The sequence below is a fragment of the Microtus oregoni genome, unplaced genomic scaffold (genome assembly GCF_018167655.1).
Source record: "Microtus oregoni isolate MIOR12 unplaced genomic scaffold, Mior012 000008F_ref0000371, whole genome shotgun sequence".
Lineage (NCBI taxonomy): Eukaryota > Metazoa > Chordata > Mammalia > Rodentia > Cricetidae > Microtus > Microtus oregoni.
Window position 1 is genome coordinate 58,387,154 of NW_024543067.1, and position 20,728 is coordinate 58,407,881.

Sequence of the window (20,728 nt, forward strand, 5' to 3'; positions counted from 1 at the left end):
CAAAGCTAAGCTGAGAAGCCTGGGGAACCCATTAGTCTTGGTCAGGATCAAAGTGGATCAATGTGGAGCCCAATAGGCAGCTGCTCTGGGAGGAAGGGCATAGGCTGGATTCCAGAACTGGAAGGCAGGGGCCCCAGGGCCAGGGGGAGGATATCAAGGCTGTGAAAGTGCAGCCAGCATTGGTTACAGCCACAGGACAAGGATAGAGAAAGGTGCTTGAGTGATGTCCCTGCAGGGGACAAAGAGAATACAATATCAAAATTTAAAATGAGCTAGGGGGATGGCTCAGGGTTAAAAGTCTGCGGCATGGAAGCCCAGTTCTGATCTTTAATACTCTGGAAAGCCAGGAGTGGGGGCAAGTGCTTGTAACTTGGTGCTAGGTGAAGGGTGTACTCAGAGAGACAGGTGGATTCTGGCATCTCAATGGCCAGCCAGTTTCAGTCTCAGACAGAGAGACAGACAGACAGTAGATAGATAGATAGATAGATAGATAGATAGATAGATAGATAGATAGACAAATAAAGTGGATGACTGGCAAGATGACTCATCAGGTGAAGATGCTGGCTGCCCTGTCACGCCCTGAGCTTGATCCCTAGGGCCCACAACAGCTCCTACAAGTTGTTCTGTGACATTCTCTCTCTCTCTCTCTCTCTCTCTCTCTCTCTCTCTCTCTCTCTCACACACACACACACACACACACACACACACACACACAGAAATAAATAGATAAATAGATTCAAAGAAAAAATAAAGTAGAGTGACTGAGGAAGACATCTAAACATCAACATCTGGCTTCCACATGCCAGAGCACACGCACATATACCTACACACACACATATACCTACACACACACATATACCTACACACACACACATACACACATAAAATTAAATAAAGAAAATATCTATGTCCGCATGCTGGGGAGTAGCTCAGTTGGTAGAACACTTGCCCAGCATCCAGGAAGCCCTGGCTTCAACCTCCAGCACTATATAAATGGAGCAAGGGATCACACACAAAGCAATTAGTTGTTAGCGACAGGAGGATCAGAAGTTCAAGATTATCTTTGGCTACATGGTGAGTTTGAGGCCACCCTGAGACACACGCAACCTGCAACCCACGCAACCCGCAACCCATCTCAAAGAAGACAATACAAAACAATATTTAGTTCAGCTGTTCCCTTAGCCTCGCTTCCCGTCTCCTTCCACTAGCTGTCTCCCTCTTTACAGCACTTGGCTGTAGGGAGAGCTCCATACCCGGGGGGGGGGGGGGGGGGGGGGAGAGAAGCACTGTGAAGTCCTAGGGCGAAGGACCTTGGGTAGCATGGAGTAAGTTAAATGAGTGTGATGTGGTGCCCGGTGACCTTGACATGCCACATGCTGGGTTTTGCTCCCTTGCCAAGTGTCAAACTTGGGTTGAACGGCTGTCAAGCTTCCTCTGCAGCACCAACTCTTTTCTTTCTCTGTAGAGGGAGGGGGTCATTTGAGATGCTAGGTCTTCTACTTATGTAGTCCAGGAAGGCTTCAACCTCAATATCTTCCTCCTTCAACTTCCTGAGCACTGCTCTACCTAGCTGAAGAAGGTGGGAGCCCAGAGTGACTGGTCACTGAATGGTGGGGGACATGCTTCAGATTCAAGCATGAGAACAGTGCCTTTCACCTGCCTGTTGGGTCCCGTCTCTCACCTGAAGCTGTTCCCAGGAACAGGAAAGGTGGCAAAGGCCACAGAGCCAGAGGTCTGAGCGGGTGGGGAGCCAGCACAACTGTTCAACTCCAGCATCTGGCCTCCAGCTGCACCTCTCCCACGGGAGGTCTCTGGGCTCTCCACATGTAGACAAATGGGGTCCTCACTCCCACATAGATCAGAAGAGTGAACAAAGCCAAGGGAGGTGGGAGCCATGTGACCTTGAAATTGGACGCCATCTCTGCTTTCTTCATGTGTATAATGAGACCCATAATAGAACCTGCTATAGACGGCTCTCTGGTTTAAATATGAGGATTTAAACTTCTTGGGTAATGTCAGGGATCAAAGCCAGGACCCGAGAACTCAAAGTTGAAATGAAATAATATAAAAACTCTCAGCACACAGTAAGTGTCACTGAGGTCCCAAGATCAGCCTGCAGGTACATGGGTAAGCTTGTTTTAAACAAGAGGCTCCTCACAGCGGATTGAGTTAGTGGCATAGAGAAAGCCCATGAGTGCCCCAGCTAGTCTTCAAAAGGGTCCTGGGTATTAATCATAACGTCCCTGCTCAGTTCCCACTACCTCAGCCAGTGTTGCAGGGTGAGATAACAGTAACCAAGTGGGCACCGTCCTCCGGGCACAGGTATTTTCCTGCCTAGTTACCTCAGTGGGCTTCCTTGTCTCCAACAACAGGAAAGAAGGGCTCAGAAAGGTGGGGTGATCTGCTGACAGTGAATGGCTTCTCTGGATTACCACAGCCAAAGATGGTGCTGTGTGTGTGTGTGTGTGTGTGTGTGTGTGTGTGTGTGTGCACTTGTGCACTGTGCATGTGTGCCTGTGTGTGTTTTCAAGTGTAGGTTGACTTTGGATGCCCTCCTCAATCACTCTCCTTACTTTTTGAGACAGGGCCTCTCTAGAGCTCAACAGCTTGGCTAGGCTGGTTGTCCAGGGGGGCGGGGGGTGCCCTATTTCTGCTCCTCCAGCATTGAGATTGCAGATGTTCATGGCAGACCAGGTTTTTAGGAAGGCTCTACGGGGATCCAGGCTTGAGTCCACAAGCTTGCATGGCAGGCACTTTCCTTCATCCCCAGGATGGTTCTCTTTCCTCTTAAGACAGAGGTCCTGCATCTGTCTTAGCCACCACTTCCTCCTCTCATCACACCAAGTGTGTTCCCACAGCTCTCCTTGGGAGCCCTCAAGGAGCCAACTCCTTTGGGTTCTGTGGGAGGACTAGGAAGGGCCACTCACCCCATCTCTTCTCTTGGCCTTTCTCTAAGTCGGAAAAAGACTTATAGATGCTCCAATTTTTTTTTTCATTAAAGAAAAATATTGTAATCTACTATGTATCTCTGCTTAGTCCCAAACCTGCTTATTAAAAAAATCTCCTTCTGGGAAGCATGAGCATAAGCGGTAGATTCCCCGTGGAATGATCCCTGCTATGCGATTCTGAAGGCTGGAAAATAGAATTAGATTCCCGTTTCTAATTCTACCCTCAGTGTCTCTTGGCCCTGCGTTAATAAAGAAGATGGAAGACGGTTTCATCCAGAGCCCTGAGCCACATCCCCCTGCAGCCCCTCATTTCCTCAGCCTTTGATTAGATTTTTAATCTTCTCTGCCCTTGAACTTCTGACTGCCCCACCTTCCTCCCCTGGCCTGGAGGGTGGGGACAAAGTCACAGCAATCTAGTGACTTCTCTGAGCAGAACATTATGCTGTGGCTGAAGAGCCCCTGAGCCTGTGGCCAGACATTCTCGTGTCTTCTGGGCCCTGGACTGCATTCAGTCACTGCCCTGCCCCTCTGCTCAAGGACGTAGGGATCTCTGCTCCAGACATCTCCATTCCTACCAGACAGAGCCCACACGAAAGCTGGGGTTGAATGTACAGATCTGGGGAGGGGGACAGTGCAGAAGAGAGAGGAAAGCTTCAGCCTGAGAAAGAGGACGAAGAAGAGTCCTAGTTCTGCTGTGACCTGACCTGAAGAACCTTAAAACCCCAGCACTGTTTTCTCTACTTCTGCATGACTGAGGAGAGGAGGGAATGGCATGATTCTAATGGAAAGAGTACCGAGCTGGGAGGCAGCAGTACCCAGCCAAGTACTCAGTGCTGAGTAGTTGTGCAACACACACCTGAGCCACAGGTTTCCCCAGGCCCCATAACAGCTGGAGTAGAGAAATGGGGCTCAGTTTATAAGCAAGAAGGATTATGGCTTAGACACAAGTAAGGACTTCCTGACTGGTGGGTGAGACATTGTTAACTAACACTGAGGTAGTCTTCAAGGAAACTTTTGCCTCCAGATATTATGGACGGCTTTCTGCTGTTTCATTTAAAATCCCTGCTATGTGAGTCTTGTTAGAGTGGCCTTGTGGCAATCAATTCCCAGGATGAGGCAGGGACAGGGAGGAGCTTGATTCGGTTACATCACTCACTGATGCTGGGTACCACACACAGAGGGCAGAAATACAGCATATTCCATCAAACAGTAGCATCATGCGGACTCCTGGACTGGCATCTCTGTGAGGCTCGTGGGAGACTATCTGGAGAACCACAGACATCGCGGAAGGTCTGTGCTATAAGGCACACTCTGAGTCACCAGGGGAAGAAGATGAAGGTTTATCCTCTATTCATCTGTTTGCTTTTTGACACAGAACTCTTTGTCCATCAACATTCACATCAAAGCCACACTGCTCAAGAGAGCTTTCTGGGGTGCTACGATGTTTGGTCCCGGCCCTCATGAGTCGATGACCACTAGCTACACATGGCTATTGAACACCTGGAATGAGACTAGTGGGGATGAGGGAGTAAATGTTTATTTTTAATGTAACCTTATTTTATTGTTTTTTAAAAACAGAGTCTCTCTCTGTTTCCTACGAAGGCTCCAATCAACAATCCTTCTGCCTCAGCTTCTCAGGGGCTCACATTACATATGTGCACCATCACACCCAGCGCTGAGATTTTAATTTGGTTTAATTCAGATTTTAAATTTAAATAGTCATAAGCAACCTGGGACTATTGCATGGGTCCACTTAGATCCAGAGGAACCCAGTTTGACAAACACAGGGGTATTGCTGACAGTACATTGAACTACCTTCCAGCAAACCCGGATATAAGCCTCAACTCTACCACTTAATAGCTGAGGGACTCTAGGCAAGGGGAGAGATCATCTGGAGCTGTTTCCTCTTCTGTACTGAAGGAGTCTGACCTTCAAGGTCCCTCAATGAACACAGGACCCATGTCTGCACTCCCTTACCTGCTAGCCATGGGTCTGGATTTTCTTCCTCAGCCTCTTTCCATCGTCTATCAATACCCATTCTTAACAGAACCAGCCCCTCCCCAGACACAGACCCAGTCCCTCTGCTGTCTATTCTGCTCCCTCGGTCTATAACTCTCTTGGGAATGGGGGTTGCCATGCCTTCCATACCCCTGGGTGGTTGTAATAATTAGGGTTACATAAAAAAAAAAATAGATAAAGCATAGAAGGCCAAAGTTCGGTGAGTATGTTTCCTGGGAAGCTCCAAGTAAAGATAAGCTGGAGGATAAATACAGAAGAACACACATGGAGGCAGTCAAGTGTGGAGGTCTGCTGCCGGGGGTGGCTCCGAACTGTCATGCGGTTTTGCTTTTAGATATTACTTGGATTCTAGGACGGAGGGAGCCTTGCTCTGAGCAGTTCTGAGAAGCTGAAGACAGAGCTTCTGGCAGAAGAGAGAACACATCCATGAGCACAGCCATGGTGACCTGCAGGCTCAGAACAAGCTGCACAGCTCCCCCATTCTGGTGACATGCTAGCGTCAAGCACCGGCCACCAGGACATAGCAGTGGCCAGGTATCTGACCGACAATGAGTGGGGACACAGATGCCACCTGGGATACGTGGGCGCATATGTTGCTGGCTCGAATTAGCTAGATCTCATAAACACTGAATTTATGTCTCACAATGTGGAGAGACACGAAAAAAATGTATCTCCAAACCTGTGTTTGCAGAAAGAAAAAAGAAAATGCTTTATCAGGAATTGACCTTGGACCTTGTTCCATCAGCAAAACCTGCTCTCCGGAGGAAGATACTCTTCAGCTCATCAAGTACAAACACATTCAATTTTGTATCCCCCCCACCCCCTCCCCGGGCCTCTTTGTATCTCCTTAACAATGAGGCTAAAAATGTGGGAATTGAGTTTGCAGGTACAAAAAGACTTGGCAGTTGGCCAATCTCCCTGCAACCTAATTCCGTGCCCAGGTAGTACAGGCAAAGGGTGCTTATGGGCACTCTTTCTCTTATACACACACACACACACAGAGAGAGAGAGAGAGAGAGAGAGAGAGAGAGAGAGAGAGAGAGAGAGAGAGAGAGAATTGTAGCTGCTTTTTGTCAGACCAGAATCCTAGAGACATCCCTAACACTTCCTTGCTTGTTGAAAGCCCAGGAGCCCACAGCCTAGTAGAAGAGAAGGAAACCAGTGTGTCTGGGCATGCCGCTAGCCTGGGAATACGTACATTCTGCTTTGGCACAGATGAGGCAGGCAGTGGTGCAGTTGAAGAAGTTCAGGACCCCAGCCACAGCCACGCTGATGTCCGTGTTGCTGGGGTGAAGGTTCAGGGTGGTGAATCTCTGCAGCTGGAACCTGACAAACTCCTCTGGGGCCACTTTGAAATGAGGGACCTGGCAGGAGGAACAAAAAAAAGAAAGAAAGAAATGGCAGCAAGGAGGATTCAGAGGGAGTGGGAGAGAAAAGCAGGATGGGTGGTGACCCAGGCTGTGGCTCAGCATGCCTTCTTTCACGTAACACCTTTGACACATACCACAGGACCCTCGGCTCCAAGTCCATGTGAGTGTGGTGTGGTAACACCTTTGGGAAGACCCATTACTGGTCACCCTTTGGCTAGAGACCTCTGCGGTGTACGAGTCCAATTGCTGTCTGAAGGCACAGTCCTTACAGTTTATTATCTGTGGTTAATAGATTGGAGCAGAGATAGAAAGAAGAGGCAAACCGTTCCCTATAGGTTGAGAAGAGGCCTTCAGTCCAACCCTACATAGCTGGTGTACACTGGATCCCAATAAGCTTTCTGGGTAAATTCCAGGGGTAGAAGGTCGATAGGAAAGAATGTGAGGAGCATTCAGAGGTCTGGATGCCGCAAGACGGACAAATGCCTTTCCCGGATTCATCAGAGCAATGCTGGCTTCCTACCGCACGCACCAGCGATGTTTCTGGAAGGTGCTGTCTTCCCTCTCTTTGCTGGGAAAGAGATATTAAGAGGCATCAGTGGCGGCTTTATTGACAGCTTAGGCTATTTGGTAGGTAATAGGAAAGTTAAATCGTAATAAGCTGCCATCCACCTTGATTTTATTCAGACACTCTTATCCCTGGTACTCAGAGCTGCAAGAGCTAAAGTCGAGCGTGAGTTTGTACCGATGCAAAAGCAAGGGAGATTGAAAGTAGACAGCAGGAAGACTTTCCTGGCAATGAGGGGCTTGGCTCCTAGAATGGATTAGTCAGACACGATTACGGACGTTTCCTTTGTCTGGCTTTGCTCAGAGGCTGTGCTTCAGGGGTCTGGGAGAATGCTGGAATAGTCTCTGTAGGATTCCACCACCTTATCCTTTTATGATTTAGGGAGAAGCCTGCCAGAAACCAGAGCTCTTTGGAAATTGAGACAGGAGGAGAGCAAAGAGCTAGGAAAACCCAAAGAGAAAATTACTGAATTCAAATGGGCTTAGCCCCTGAACCACATACAGGCACAACCATAGTTTGTTGTTGTTGTTGTTGTGTTTCCCCCACCAGGAATTGCATGATCCAGAATTGACAAGCGCCTGGTGGTGCGTTTGAAGGATGGCTCTGGAGAACAGAGCTGACCCTGTGCATTTCGTGGGGGTCTTTCCTCCTGCTTGCATTTTGTAACCCGCACAATCGCAATCGATCTAAAATGAGTAACACGTACACCTTGAAGGCAAGAGAGGTGACAGATGAGCCGGATGAAGGGCAAAGCCCTTCAGGTGGCCTGGCTGATTCAGATACAGACATTGGGGTCTGTGGCTGGACTCCTCCCTGGGTGACAGTCAGCCTGCTTTGTTCCACTAGCAGCTAGCCCAAAAAGTTCCACCCATTAGTTTCCCCATGGTGAGGAGCCCTTGGAGATTGTAGGCTGCAAGGAATTCACAACTTCCAGCTCTGAATTGAGGGTGGGGGGGTAGCATCCTTCAGGAAGGAGAAAGGCGCATGGTTTTGGATTCTACAGATTGGCTTGTGTTTGGCCTCTACAGTGTGGTTTGGGGGCAAACCATTAAACCTGGCTAAGTTTCATCCAAACAGAGATGACCTCAGTTGCTTATGAGAATTCAGGAAGGGAGAATAGGATTCTGTGTCCAAAGAACAAAACAACCCCAAACCCCCACTCCCAGTCAGTGCCTGGACAACACCTAGGATCCCCTGCTTCTCTCTACTCCAATTGCAGAAATTTCCAGAAGCCCCTTTAGCCGCACAAAGGAGAGGGTGGAAGGGTCTCCCCAAAGATGGGGTAAGTAGTGAATCACTAGCAGGAGCCAACTGGGAGGCTACTGGTGAGGCAGGCTCTGTGGCCTGGGCAGGGGTAGCTAGGCCTCACCCTGCTGGTTTGTTCTCTCTCCTGGAGAAAAATCAACCCATGATTGGTTTTTTATTGCAAATTTTTCCCAAAAAGTCAGCACAGTGGGGCTGAGGGGAGAGCAGGAAGCAGGAAGCAGCCATCCATGGGGGTCTCGGAAATATTAGCAGTATTTAAAGGTCTGGGACCCACAGCAAGGACTCCAAGAGGAATGAGGGAGAGAAGAGAAAGGAAAAGGAGTCCGTCCGTGAAAGAAAGTGGGAGTCAAATGTTGGCAGCCTCGCTGGGTGAAGATCAGAGCCAAGGCTTGAGTTACAACCTGCCACCTAACACACTTGACTGTTACCTGAAACACGGCGAGGAGGACTTAGATTAAACGTCAGCTCCTGGCTGAGCCTGTGAAACGCTGCAGGGATTATGGCAGGACAGAAGTGGTTTTGTGGTCTGAGCTGGCCTAAGACACATCTTCTAGGATAGCTGAGAGGGGAAAAGGAGGTTCTGGGGGTCTGGGAGGAGCAAATTCAGCCTTCGACAGGAATGGCTATGGCCATAAGACACTTGAATGTAACAATTCTGAGAGGGGCCAGAGAACCAGGACCTGCCCACAAAGTCCTGATGGCAGAATCAAGAGGTCAGTTCTAGGAAGCATGGGTAGGTAGAAGCCTGTCTGTGACTCCCCACTTTGTCAGGGTGGTTGCTGTGGGGAGGCTGTGGGGATGGTAGGCTTTCTCTGAAAGGGCGCCCAACTCTTTCCCAGATCCAGATGCTTCTACTACAAAATGGGCTGCAGAGTCAAGCCTCAGGTCTCTAACATAGGTGGGAGATGGTGCTGCCGTCCCATTCTCCTCCGTGAGACCAAACTTCATCTAATTCCTACAAACTGGTCCAGAAAGCCTTTGGGCCACAGAGAGGCTGGGAGTCGGGAGTGGTGGTGGTGGGGGGGGGGGTTCTCTTGCCCACTGTCTTCTGGGGATGTATTTTCAAGAGAAAGGCTCATAAAGATGCCTACAATAGGCAGAGTCTCTAAAGTCCAAGTTGCAAGGAAACCTGTCTTCCAGGATGCTTTTCTCTTATGAACTGGAGCCGGAGAGAAAGGCCTCCACACTTATGCCCAAAGACTCCAGCCAGAGGTCACACCTGTGGACCAACATCACGCTTGGAAGAGCAAATGCAGGAACCAGTGAATAGGGAAAACAAAATAAAATCTCTTTTCTCATGCACTCAGAAAACAGAGGCTTTTACATTTTATTCTCACGATAAAATAGAGCAGTGGCTACTTCCCCCAAGGCATTCTTCCCCAGAATCCTAGCGAACAGACCATCAATAAGCGGCCTGTATCTATGAGAGTGCTGAGCTCAGAACTCTACCCCCTTCACCTCATGCCAAACCTCCAGCCCCCCCCCCCCCCCCACCATCTCTCTGCATAACGGTAAGGCCACTGAAGGAACTGTCCTGCCATGGGACCCTAAGACACTGAACTTCGCTGGGAAATCTTGTGGGCAAACATCCCTCCATCTCTCCATCACTTGGAAAAAGAAAACTTTCCACCGGTGGCCACTCTATGTCACATTTGCGTCGATGTATTAATAGCATGGCCTGGCCTCCTTGGGCCCTTCTTGCACTCAAAGATTCAGCCAATAGGCTGGACCGGCCCCACACTCACCTCCTTCTCGCCACAGATGTTGCTGATGATAGAGCTGGAGGCTGGGCTCGAGGATGGTCCCAGAACAGCCACCACTCCCTTGGGGAGGATCTGACACACTGCAGCCAGGGTAGGAGAAGGATTGGGAAAGAAAACATGGAATTCAGATGATGAAGCTAAACTCTGTTCTAAGTAAGTCCTTAGATCATTACCCAGGGTCCTCACCGACTGCCCATGCTCCACCAGGGCCCCTTTCCACCCCTTCCAAACCCAATTCTCTCCTTCTCTCCCTGGCCTGCGAGGCCTCGGACAGTTTTATTGGTGTTTATGGATAGTATTAAATGAGGAAATGACCCAGGTTATGACAACATATGGCCCCAGCCAACAGGGGGTATAAATTGTCTGGGCCATCACCGAAGGACAGAGGTAATGGAGAACCAAAGGTGCCCCCCACACTCTCTGTCTGGTCTGCTCAGGACTGAGGGAAGCAGCTGCTGCAATTTAAGGTCCAGGTGGTACCAGAGTGGCACCCACATTCAATCTCTTAACACCTCAGATGCAAAGACAGTGGAGGAGGAAGAAAAGGTGACAGGGAGGGGACAGAGAGATGCCAGTAGAGAGGTAAAAGGCACACAGTGGAAATCAAAGGAGGCAGATGAGAGAGAGAAGAGAGAGAGCAAGGTGAAGGAAGTGTCGCCTTCCAGGGCCCCTCTCGCTGCCTAGCCCCAGAGCTGGCTCACTCCTCTGCTGCCTGGGGGTCTTGACCTTGCTTTCCTTCATTTGGGAAGGTACCCTTCCCTCCTGGGCTGTAGACACTCACCTTTCAAGGGTTACCTGGACATCTTCCTTCCCCAGACCTGCTTGGTTCCCACATTCCTAGTCTATACCTCTCCTCGTAGACTCTTTGTGCAGTTCGGTGTGGTCCAGAGTTCTCCTCTCCTCTCCCTGGATTTCTCCATGTTCTTCATGAATGTGCATGCATAAAGATGTCCCTGTGTGTGTGTGCACACGTGTGTGAGCATGTGCATGTGTGTGCATGCATATGTGTGTGTGTGTTTGTGTGTGGGGGTGTGTGTATGTGCGTAATGTGCAGGCCAGAAGTCACTGTTGGGTGTCTTCCTCTGTTGCCCTTCACCTTAACTTCTATGACAGGGTTTCTCCCTGACCCTGGATCTCGCTAGCTTGGCTAGTTTGGGAGGCTGGGCAGTGAGCCCTGAGGACCCACCCGTCTTTGCCCCAGCACTGAAGCTGCAGGTGCATATCACTAGACCCAGCTTTGATGTGGGTGCTGGGCATTCACACTCAGGTCCTCACGCTTGTGAGGCAAGCACTTGGCCGGTTAAACCATCTCCCTAGACTCAGTCCCTCACTAGATTGAAAACCCTTCCAGGCAGGCCACCTCTCTAGGCGCCTTGATGTCTAGCACAATGTTTTCTAGATAGGACCTCAGATTGCATTCATGACTGACTGCTGCATGATGGGACATGTGGTCAGAAGAGGAGGGAGAATTAAGATTACCCATTCCCGTCAACGCTAGAATGACAGAGACTGAGGAGAGGAGGAGAGGAGGAGAGGAGGGAAGGAGGGAACAGAAAGAGTCTGAGCTCATTCTCTGCACACATCAGTGACGTCAGAACCCAGAAGCCATCCTCAGGCTGCTGAGGCTTCTACTGCACATATCAGTGACGTCAGAGCCCAGACACCATCCTCAGGCTGCTGAGGCATCCACTGCACACATCAGTGACATCAGAGCCCAGACGCTGTACCCCAAACTGAAAACCCAGGTTCACACACATTTCCCTTTTATCCATGATGAACTCACTTCCCAGAAACTGTGTGTGAGGAAAGAATGCATGCTGGTCCATAAAGGAAGCCACCAAGCCACACAGCCAATCAACCGCACGGGGCACAAGTAGCAGGAGAGGTCTTCAGGATTCGAATCAACTGAGTTGTGGGTGTGCCGTATGCACTTTAGATCTGCTAGACCCTCTCTTTACCTGTGGAATCCCAGAGCAGCAGAAGACACAACAGTACTGAAAGCATACAGCCTGGCGGGCAGGACTGACCTAGGAAGAGCAGAGTGAGCAGCATGCAAGCCTTTCCATGCCTGACTGTGGAGATCCCCTGCTTGCTGGATGGTTTCCATGTCATCCCAGCAAGACGGTCTTTGGAAGGCGTCCGCCCTCCTGACGCTGTGACACACATTAGGTTACATCGCCAGTCAAGGTCAGAGTCAGCTTTGGGCTTCAAGCGCCTGGCCCCATTCACTGTACAATCTGGTTCTCTACAGCTAGACCCTCCCCTAGTTCTCTCCCCCGCAACTGTAGTGCGCCCGTGCTCATCGAGGGCTCTCTCTGAACCCACCTTGTTCGAATGCATCAGCTTTTTGCCAAGGCCATCCCCACCTGTCACTGGTCCTCACCCAACTCTCTTTCCCAAGATTGGATCAGGCTGCTCTTTGATACTTCCTAACACTGCTGCTGCTTCTCATCTAGTTCTGAGAGTCTCCTCCTTGGCTAATGACTCCTTCTTCCTTATCTGCTTAATCCAGGTTTTACCTATGTCTTCCTCTGTCTGGACAAATTTATCCTTGCTGACTTTGCCCAGATGATGCTACCAATTGCTTATGGTACAAAATCAAGTTCTAATCACTGACTCGCCTTAGCCATGGTGTCCACCCTCTGGAACCTCCTATTCAACATGACAGAGTTCTGCATGTATGAGCGTGGACTCTGTTGCCAAACTGCCTACTCCTGAGAGGCTGTCAGATTCCCTGTAGCTGGAATTACAGATGGTTGTGATCTAGCAAGTATGCCAGGAATCGAATTCAGGTCCTCTGTAAGAGCAGCAAGGGCTCTGACCTGCCGAGCCATCACCCCAGACCCCAAAATGTATTGATTTTTAAAGTTAGCCACCAAGTGATGAATCTGGCATTATGCCATTGTCAAACACACACACAAACTCTGTTCCTGCACATCACTCTTCTCACACAGTGCTCCTCCACCCTCCTCTAGCATCTCCTGCTGATCCCCTTCCTCCCTGGAGGAAGATTCATTTTATTCCCACTTTACAGGCGAGGAAATGGAGGGTAGCGTGTACATTACGTATTCAGTGTTACGTAGGTAACACATGGCTGACCTGATCTTGACCTTAGAGGTCCACTGACACCAAAGCTCATGTTTTTAACCACCATGGTTCACTTCCCTGAACTCCTGAAGGTCAAAGGTCACAGTTATTCTTGATTCTTCCACACCTTTCCTCTAACTGTACTCACTCATTGGGACTAGGCTCTGCCCACCTGACCTGACCTAAGGGGTCCGTCTTCAGGACGCTCCATTTCCAATCTTTTCTCCACACCATGGTGTCAATTATAATCATAAAGCATTGATCTGTTGCTCTGGTCTGTCTTATGTAATCCTGGCACCCTCCAGCCCTTACAGTTACACACCAAGGCATCATATCTTAGCCATACCACAGCCTTGTCTCTTCTCATGGGTAACTGGAAATAACCATCAGGGGACAGTTATAAAGAGTGGGTCATATGCCCAAATTATTAAGGCATTTAAAATGTATATGAACAGCTAATAATAGTATTAAAATTATTTATGCAATAATATTAGGAGAATTAAGTAGGATATAAAATTATATGTGCATCTACATGAAGCCCAAGCTAAGCGAATACTGGGGCTAGTTATGCACTGAGGAATGATCCGAGGAAGACATGATTAGTGCCAACATTTACCGGGAGATAATTATGGCCTGTTCAGAGCATGTCTTAGGAACGGATTTATGTAATTCCGAAGCAACCTGCTGAAACAGGTACAACGACCGTGTCTTCACTTTACAGACACAAAAACAAGAGCAGAAAATGAAGGAATAGAATACAGATTGGACAGCTCGACCCCTAGCCCCAGCACTATCTCCTAAACCACAGCCTTCCACAGAGAACAACAATTAACTGGAATGTTCGATGACACTGCCTGGCCATGGGAATGTTCTGTGGTTTTCTTCCTTTTTGATTTCTTCGCTCTCTGTAATGAGCATGTATTCTTTTTATAATAATGTTGTAAGGAATGTGATAAAAAAAAATATCTCCCAATGACAAGTAGAACTTAAAAGGTCTGATCTGCCTGTCACCCTGCCTTCGCAGCCCCGCCCCCCACCCCTGCCTCCTCCCATCCCCCTCACCTCCTCCCACACTGAGCCTGTCTCTGTCTTCTTCCTCCAGGCTCCTGAGCAGTTGGCTCTACCTAAACCAGGTGTTTCCAACCTGACCAGCTGCCTGTGTTCTGCGGGAAAGAATCAGGAGTGTGAAAGAGAGTGTGTGTATGTGTTGTTCATTTTTCTCTGTGAACCTAGTTGAAATGTAACATTTCCTTTGCTTTCAATGCATATAACAAAGCACAGTATATTTGCAGTACATATGCCTTTGTCACCAAGAGAAATCACCGATATTTTCATATCACATTACGAGTGTCATTTATATTCATGACTAGTTCAGCCTTGTTCTAGTGGTTAGACCCAATACTGGGCTTGGCTATGAATACGTTAATAAATCACAGATATTAATACGTCACTATTAAAATATTTTAGCTGCTTTTCTATATAATTGGTTTCCATGGTCAGCTATTTTATCCAATTTAAAACACGTCTCCAAGGCAGGGTTCTTTAGCATTCTCTGCTGGCCATGGTCTAGACTCTCCCTTGTTCTTCTGCCCAGGAAACTCATATTGATCCATAGCACCCAGTTCAGATCATGCCCCCAGGCAAGAAAGCATCATTGGGTCCTGCATCTGACCCAGCTGCCTGCAGAAACAGGGCAATTCCCTTGTTCTCTAAATGCCTAGCCAGCTTATGCCCCAAGCATACTCATAATGGTTCTCAGCAGAAGGATGCTTTTCTAAAGATAAATTCTTATAGAAGGTCACAATCCCAAATTTGGATGCGTTTTGTCAAAATAGATGGTAAAATCTCCTCTAAGTAGACAGATGAGCGGCTATTTACCAGCTAAGCAGCCCTAATCCAAAAATTCTAAATCCTAAATCAGAAACTTTCTGTGCACTGGCGTGATGCTCAAAACACTTAAGATATGGAGTTTCTGCCTTTTGATTAATAAGAATTCTCAACAACTAATATCTGTGCAAACAGTTCAAATCCCCACCTCTACGCCGCCAGGAAACACATCAGGTACTAAGCATTTCACTTAAGGGATATTCAACCTGTGCAATATGTGACTGTAAAATACATTTGTCTGCACATGGGTCAGGACTGGACACATTCTCTAGTGTCTGGCCTGTGTGCCATGTGCACTTCCTGCAGTCTCAAAAGTTCTGACTTCTAAACCTATCGGGTGCCAGGAGCCTGGGGTCCTGGGCATGACTTTCTGAGCTCCCCATGCCCACATCCATTTGTCCATTGGCTCACCGTCTCCTATGCTCTTGAGGATGGGGAAGAGGCATCTGTTCAGCCCTGACAAAAGAAGAATTGCTTACCACACACTTGCTCAATTGAACTGAGGTGATCCAAGATGAGTTCAGAGAAATGAAACGGTCCTCCTCTCAAGCAGTATGGCCTGAGGAGTTCCTGAGACAGACAGAGCTCTTATTCCCTATGAAGGATGCCCAGCTCAGTATTAATGGGAAACATCCACAAAAAGCCTCATCTCTAGAACTTCTGGGTCCTGATCCACAGGCCAAAGTCACCAGAATGACGTCACCAAGGAAAGGGTAGGAAGAACATCAATGAAGAGAAAAAGACAGCCCTAACTCTGCCTCCAGGGGAGTAGAAGACCCAGGAGACAGACAAACAGACAAACAGAAATAATGCTGCTATAACACTTCCATTCCGTTTCCCAGCCAGCAGAGGAATCAGGATGGAACTGTTAGAGCAGCTAAGAGAATAGAAGACCATGATGCGGAGTCACAAGCCTGTGGAAGAACTTCTCTGTGGCTCCCAAGCCCATCTGGGAAGCTGGGCCCACAGCAGACAGGAGCAGTGCAGGATGGGAAGGGTTGGTCGTGAGGCATCTAGTCCATAGGGGTCAATCCAGGTGCTACTGAACGCAGGTCCTTGTCCCTGGCCAGGTAGCTCTAGATGGGCCACTCAGCTACTCTCAGGTGCTGAGCATCCCAGTTTCACAGGGCTGGGGGAGCCACGGTGCAGAAAACTCTGGGGGATGACTCACTTCTTGGCACAAACTCACTTCAAGGTAAAACTGGAGAGCAGAAGTGTCTCCTTGTTCCTACACACACATCACTCTGGGAACACATCAAGAGACCCCGCCTGTCCTGCAATCAGACAGCAGCTGCCTCGGTTTACCCTGAAACAGTCTCCTTCAGCACCAAAGCTGTCATGGATACCCTCGTTCAGGTCTCCACGGTGGGTGCCTGGCTGGATGAATAGGACTTGCTAGGTGAGCCCAGAAAGGAAGTCTCTGAGGGATGAGGAGTACAGCTCTTGGCACTACCATGATCCACAGTGGGGCCTCCCGTGCGCGAGGCATCCAGCTGGCGAGCCTCGCCACTGAGAGCGAGGCGTGAATTTACGATCACAAGAATGGGGAAAAGTTGCTGGGAGCTCACACCAGGCCATGTGCTGCTCCAAGTGTGCTAAACTCCTCTATTCTCACACACTCCCCACTAACCTTAGGGAGGGAGAGTGCGAGGCACACCCACTTACATAGAATTTTGATTATTCTCCCATGAAGACTTGAAGGAATAGGACATGAGCCCAAAACGTGGCAGAACCAGGGTTACAAGCCCGGGGCATTCAGGTGGCCCCAGGCCCGAGTGTGAGTGCTGGTGTCTAGTGACCTTCATATCTGACCATTAGCTATGCCTGCTGTAAATTCTTTCAAAGACACATGTTCATCAGCTGCTTTGTCCCACTGTCGCCCTGTGGTCAGGCGCAAGCCTGTGCTTGGGCTATTGTGCCATCTACCTGGATCTCAGTCTCTGTTCACCTAGGACAGTCCAAGGCTTTCCCTGGACTTCCACTTGACCCTGACGTGACCCCTGCCTGAGCCACTCACTCTCTGACACACCTTTCAGGACAACCCAAGACTTAAGTCACTTTTAAGAATGCGTGTTCCTTAACTTCTTTGCCAAGAACACCGGGAGCCTCAGTTTCTTCATCTGTGAAGTGAGAGGGCTGGACCAGGTTATCTCTGAGCACTGCCACTTGGTGTGTTTCTGAGTCCATGCTGTGCACCCCGAAGTGGTGAACTCTGACAGCAGAGCTTAGCGTGTTTGAGGAATGACTCATCACATTTGCATCGTGCCTTACTCTTCTAGCTTCTTCCTACCCTGGTGTGTGTGTGTGTATGTGTGTGTGTGTATGTGTGTGTGTATGTGTGTGTGTCTGTGTGTGTGTATGTGTGTGTGTGTATGTGTGTGTGTACACGTGCATGCATGCACCCCCACATGCTTATGGGGGCCAGACATCAACCTTGGGTCTTGTTTCTCAGGCAGCATCCATCCTGTCCTGTTTTGTTTGGAGACAAAGTCTCGTACTGGGCCAGCAAGTATTCTAAGCTGTCCAGTGAGCCTAGATCTACTTCTCTCCATCTCCCAAACATTGAGATTTACAGGGATAGCGAGCTTTACCTCCTGAACCATCTCCTCAGGTCCTTTGAATTGATCTTGAGGCACGCTGGCCCTCAATTATCAGAAGCCACCCTGAATCACTGGAAATCAAAACCACCAGAGCCTTCGAGAAGCCTAGAAAGTGAGGACTGAAAGAGCCCCATGCCAGGCACTCTGGAGCCTTCTGAGGTCCTGGTTCGCCTGTGTGCCTTCTGGGTTTCAAAAAGAGACGGTGTGGACAGCAGATGGTACGCTTGGCCTCACAGAGACAAGCAGAGGTGAAGGGTTGACAGAGAGGCCCCTGCTTCTAGCTCTACAGTAAATTAAGCCTCAAACTGGCTCTGGCAGCGGCAGGGATGCCTACGGGTATTTGGGTGGTAAAGGGTGGTGCTTAGCTCAGCTCTAATGCATGCACCACAGGAGACAGAGTGATCTATGAAGCAGAGGACGTGGATGCCTGATACGTTTTAGAATCTCCTTGCAAAAGGAAGGCTGTGATGGAGATAAGATAGAGCAGAGAGGAGGAAGGGCAGAGTGGGAGGGAAATGGCCTAATGGGTCGTGTCCATTTCTCTCACTTCAGATCTGTGAACCGTGCAGGGGGAGTTAGCAAATCAAACATCTAGAAGCCTGAGGTGAGGGTGGTAAAAGGGCAGCGGTGGGGGGAGTCCCGTGAGTGCCGGAGGAAGCTTTGGAAGTGACCCTCACTCTAACTGTCTGAAAACCTGCCTGTTTGAACCAGACTGGATAGGGGTTGATTTTTCTCCTCGTATCCTCCCGGTTTCCAGTCGGCTGTTAATTAATGCCCTGTGTGATACTTTCCACCTCTAAGCCTCGTGTGCAGAGCACAGATGAGGGGGTGACCTCTAGATTCCAGCATCTTCACCTCCGTTACACTTCCTCATCTTTGATTCTCAAAATAACCTCTGCTTCCCTGGAATGGCTGACCCACCCCGAATGTGATTCATTAAGTGTGGTGTGTACGGCGCTATTTTGAAAAGCTCCTATTACCGCAGCAAGACGAAACAGCCCTGTTGGATCGCTAAAGTCCCAACTTCAATCACAGCCTTGACTTTGCACAACCAAAAACATCACCAGCAGTCTCTTTAATTCCTTGAAGCATGGTCCCTGGCCACAGGGTGATAGGTGAGGGGTGGGGAGAGTCGCCCAAGGCCCTGGATCCATGCAAATGTCTTGAATTAGCAACGAAAATCAGACCTAGACCAGTAGCCCAGGGAAAACCCAGACTGTGGCATGGAGCAGCAGCTGGCATAAGGTGACCCAGGGCAACTTTCAAAGGCTCAATGTTGTCAGAAGCATCAAGTGCAGAAAACTGGAAGGAGAATGGGAATGCCCAATTATGAGGGATGTTGACATTAAGCAGTCACCTGAGAAGAGCCTGGGAAGGAGTGTAGCCCTCAGGGACAGCCGAGTTTTGAAACACAGGACAGAAGAGGCGATGGTGAAGGCTGGAGGAACACGGCTCCGCTAAGACAGGAGGGAAAACAACCGAACAGCAAAAGCTACAGCCGCCACTCGCTGAAGACCAGTGCGCTCACCCACCAAGGGGTGTGCGTCACCTACACTGTTGTGGCACGGAACACTTGGCTGAGACAACATGACTAGCACGTGACAAACAAGCAAACCCGAGGCATAAGAATGATTGTACAGCCTTTCCACACCACAGTCTAATTTTCAAATTCACCATCCAACTGCCACATCACTTAGACCTCTTCCCAAGTAGGGATCAGCGTGGCTAGTCCCCCCCATCCAGGGATCGTGTTCCTTCTACCTATCTTTTTCCAGAACTGCCACTGAAACCTACCAGTGAGCCTGTTCACTTTGCTTTAGCCCACCACACAAACCCACCATTCACCTATTCCCTTACCTAAGGATAGAAAAATTTAGGCTGGGGCCTTTCAAAGAACTGTCTGGTGGCGTTTAAAACCCACTCTGGTGGTATACTCTGACTTCAGATGAAAGACACTTGGGGTAGAAAGATCCAGAAGCCATCTGAAGCATGCCTCAAACACACTGAGATATAAAAGCTGAACCGAAGGCCACTTGCTAATAAAATACTTGGTGCCTAAAAAGGGGGCATTAAAAAGATGCTGAAAGCCCTGCAAAGAAGAATAAAGATATCAATTTCCTTTCTTCCCTGATTCATCTGGCTTAATATTTTAGACGCACTGACTTTTCCAAAGCAAGCTGCGTGGGTCACTGGGAGAGGAAATTTCTTGCCGCCAATGATGCCATCCACAATGGGCAGATATGCATTCAGTCCTGCTGGGGAGGCCCTGAAGCACTGAAGGGAAGGAGGGGTGAGTTGGTTTTCAAAGAATGGACTGCAGAGCTATAAAGAAATCCAGACCCTTGTCTGAGACCTGGGAGAAGAAACTCATAAGAATAGGAAACTCATAAGAAGTTTGTTGTGGGTATTTCTGTTTTATTTGAAAGATCTTGAACCATCTATCTTCCTTTTATTGTACAAGAAATTAATCTTGATATTTTCTTGGACATTTTTCTGTTCCCTGATAAATTCTTGTTGGGTAGAATCAGGTGCAATAGGCTCTTGCTAGATGTTTATTTACTAATTGAACAAATAAATGAATGTTTTCATACTGGATCTACCACACCCTGTTCTAGAGGAACGTGTGTCAGCAGCTCCTGTTAGCCTCAATGGCTCTAGTCTGTGGAGTATAAACCACCCTCATTCACAGCTACTGGACCAGGAGAGGACACTGTCCCCAAGGATAGTCAATATCTGTTTGCAGTCTGGCAAACATCCACAGCGTGTGAGACTGGCCACAAAGCAAGAGGAGCAGACCTAATCAGATCTTCCGCTTTGGAGATCCAGAGAAACAAATACTAAGTAGGACTTCTATTTTACATTCCTCCCTTCAAGGCTCAGAAGACATGATGGAAGAAGGAGCAGAAAGACTATGAGAGTTGGAAGTCAGGAAGGACCAGAGCAAAACTGCATCCTTTGGACACGACAAGACAGCTGCAGACATGAATACACAATCACTGTGAGCGCCTGCATAAGACCTATATAAGAACAAGTCATCCAACATAACAGCATGGAGGGAGGAAGCGCTTTTGGCAGTTGACAGTGCTAGGGGAAGGAGAGTCAGTTTTCTTCAAAAGTATGGCCCCTGATAGGTTGGCCATGCTCCAGATAATGGCCTTACATCCTTGCCTATAGGAGCAGCACAAACTGGATTCAGTAGGTTATTTATAAGCAAAAGACATGA

The 20,728-nt window shown here is 48.8% G+C and overlaps 1 protein-coding gene across 2 annotated transcripts in view; it reads right to left on the minus strand.

The window, feature by feature from the left end:
- Positions 1-20,728, minus strand: part of Grik4 (glutamate ionotropic receptor kainate type subunit 4) — a 426,914-nt gene that overhangs the window by 148,324 nt on the left and 257,862 nt on the right. For both annotated transcript variants that reach the window (XM_041657560.1, XM_041657559.1), the window contains exons 5-6: positions 9,914-10,011; positions 6,166-6,331 (exon numbers count right to left, since the gene is read on the minus strand). In XM_041657560.1, the coding sequence (XP_041513494.1) occupies positions 6,166-6,331; positions 9,914-10,011 (264 nt within the window). The remainder of the gene's footprint in view (positions 1-6,165; positions 6,332-9,913; positions 10,012-20,728) is intronic.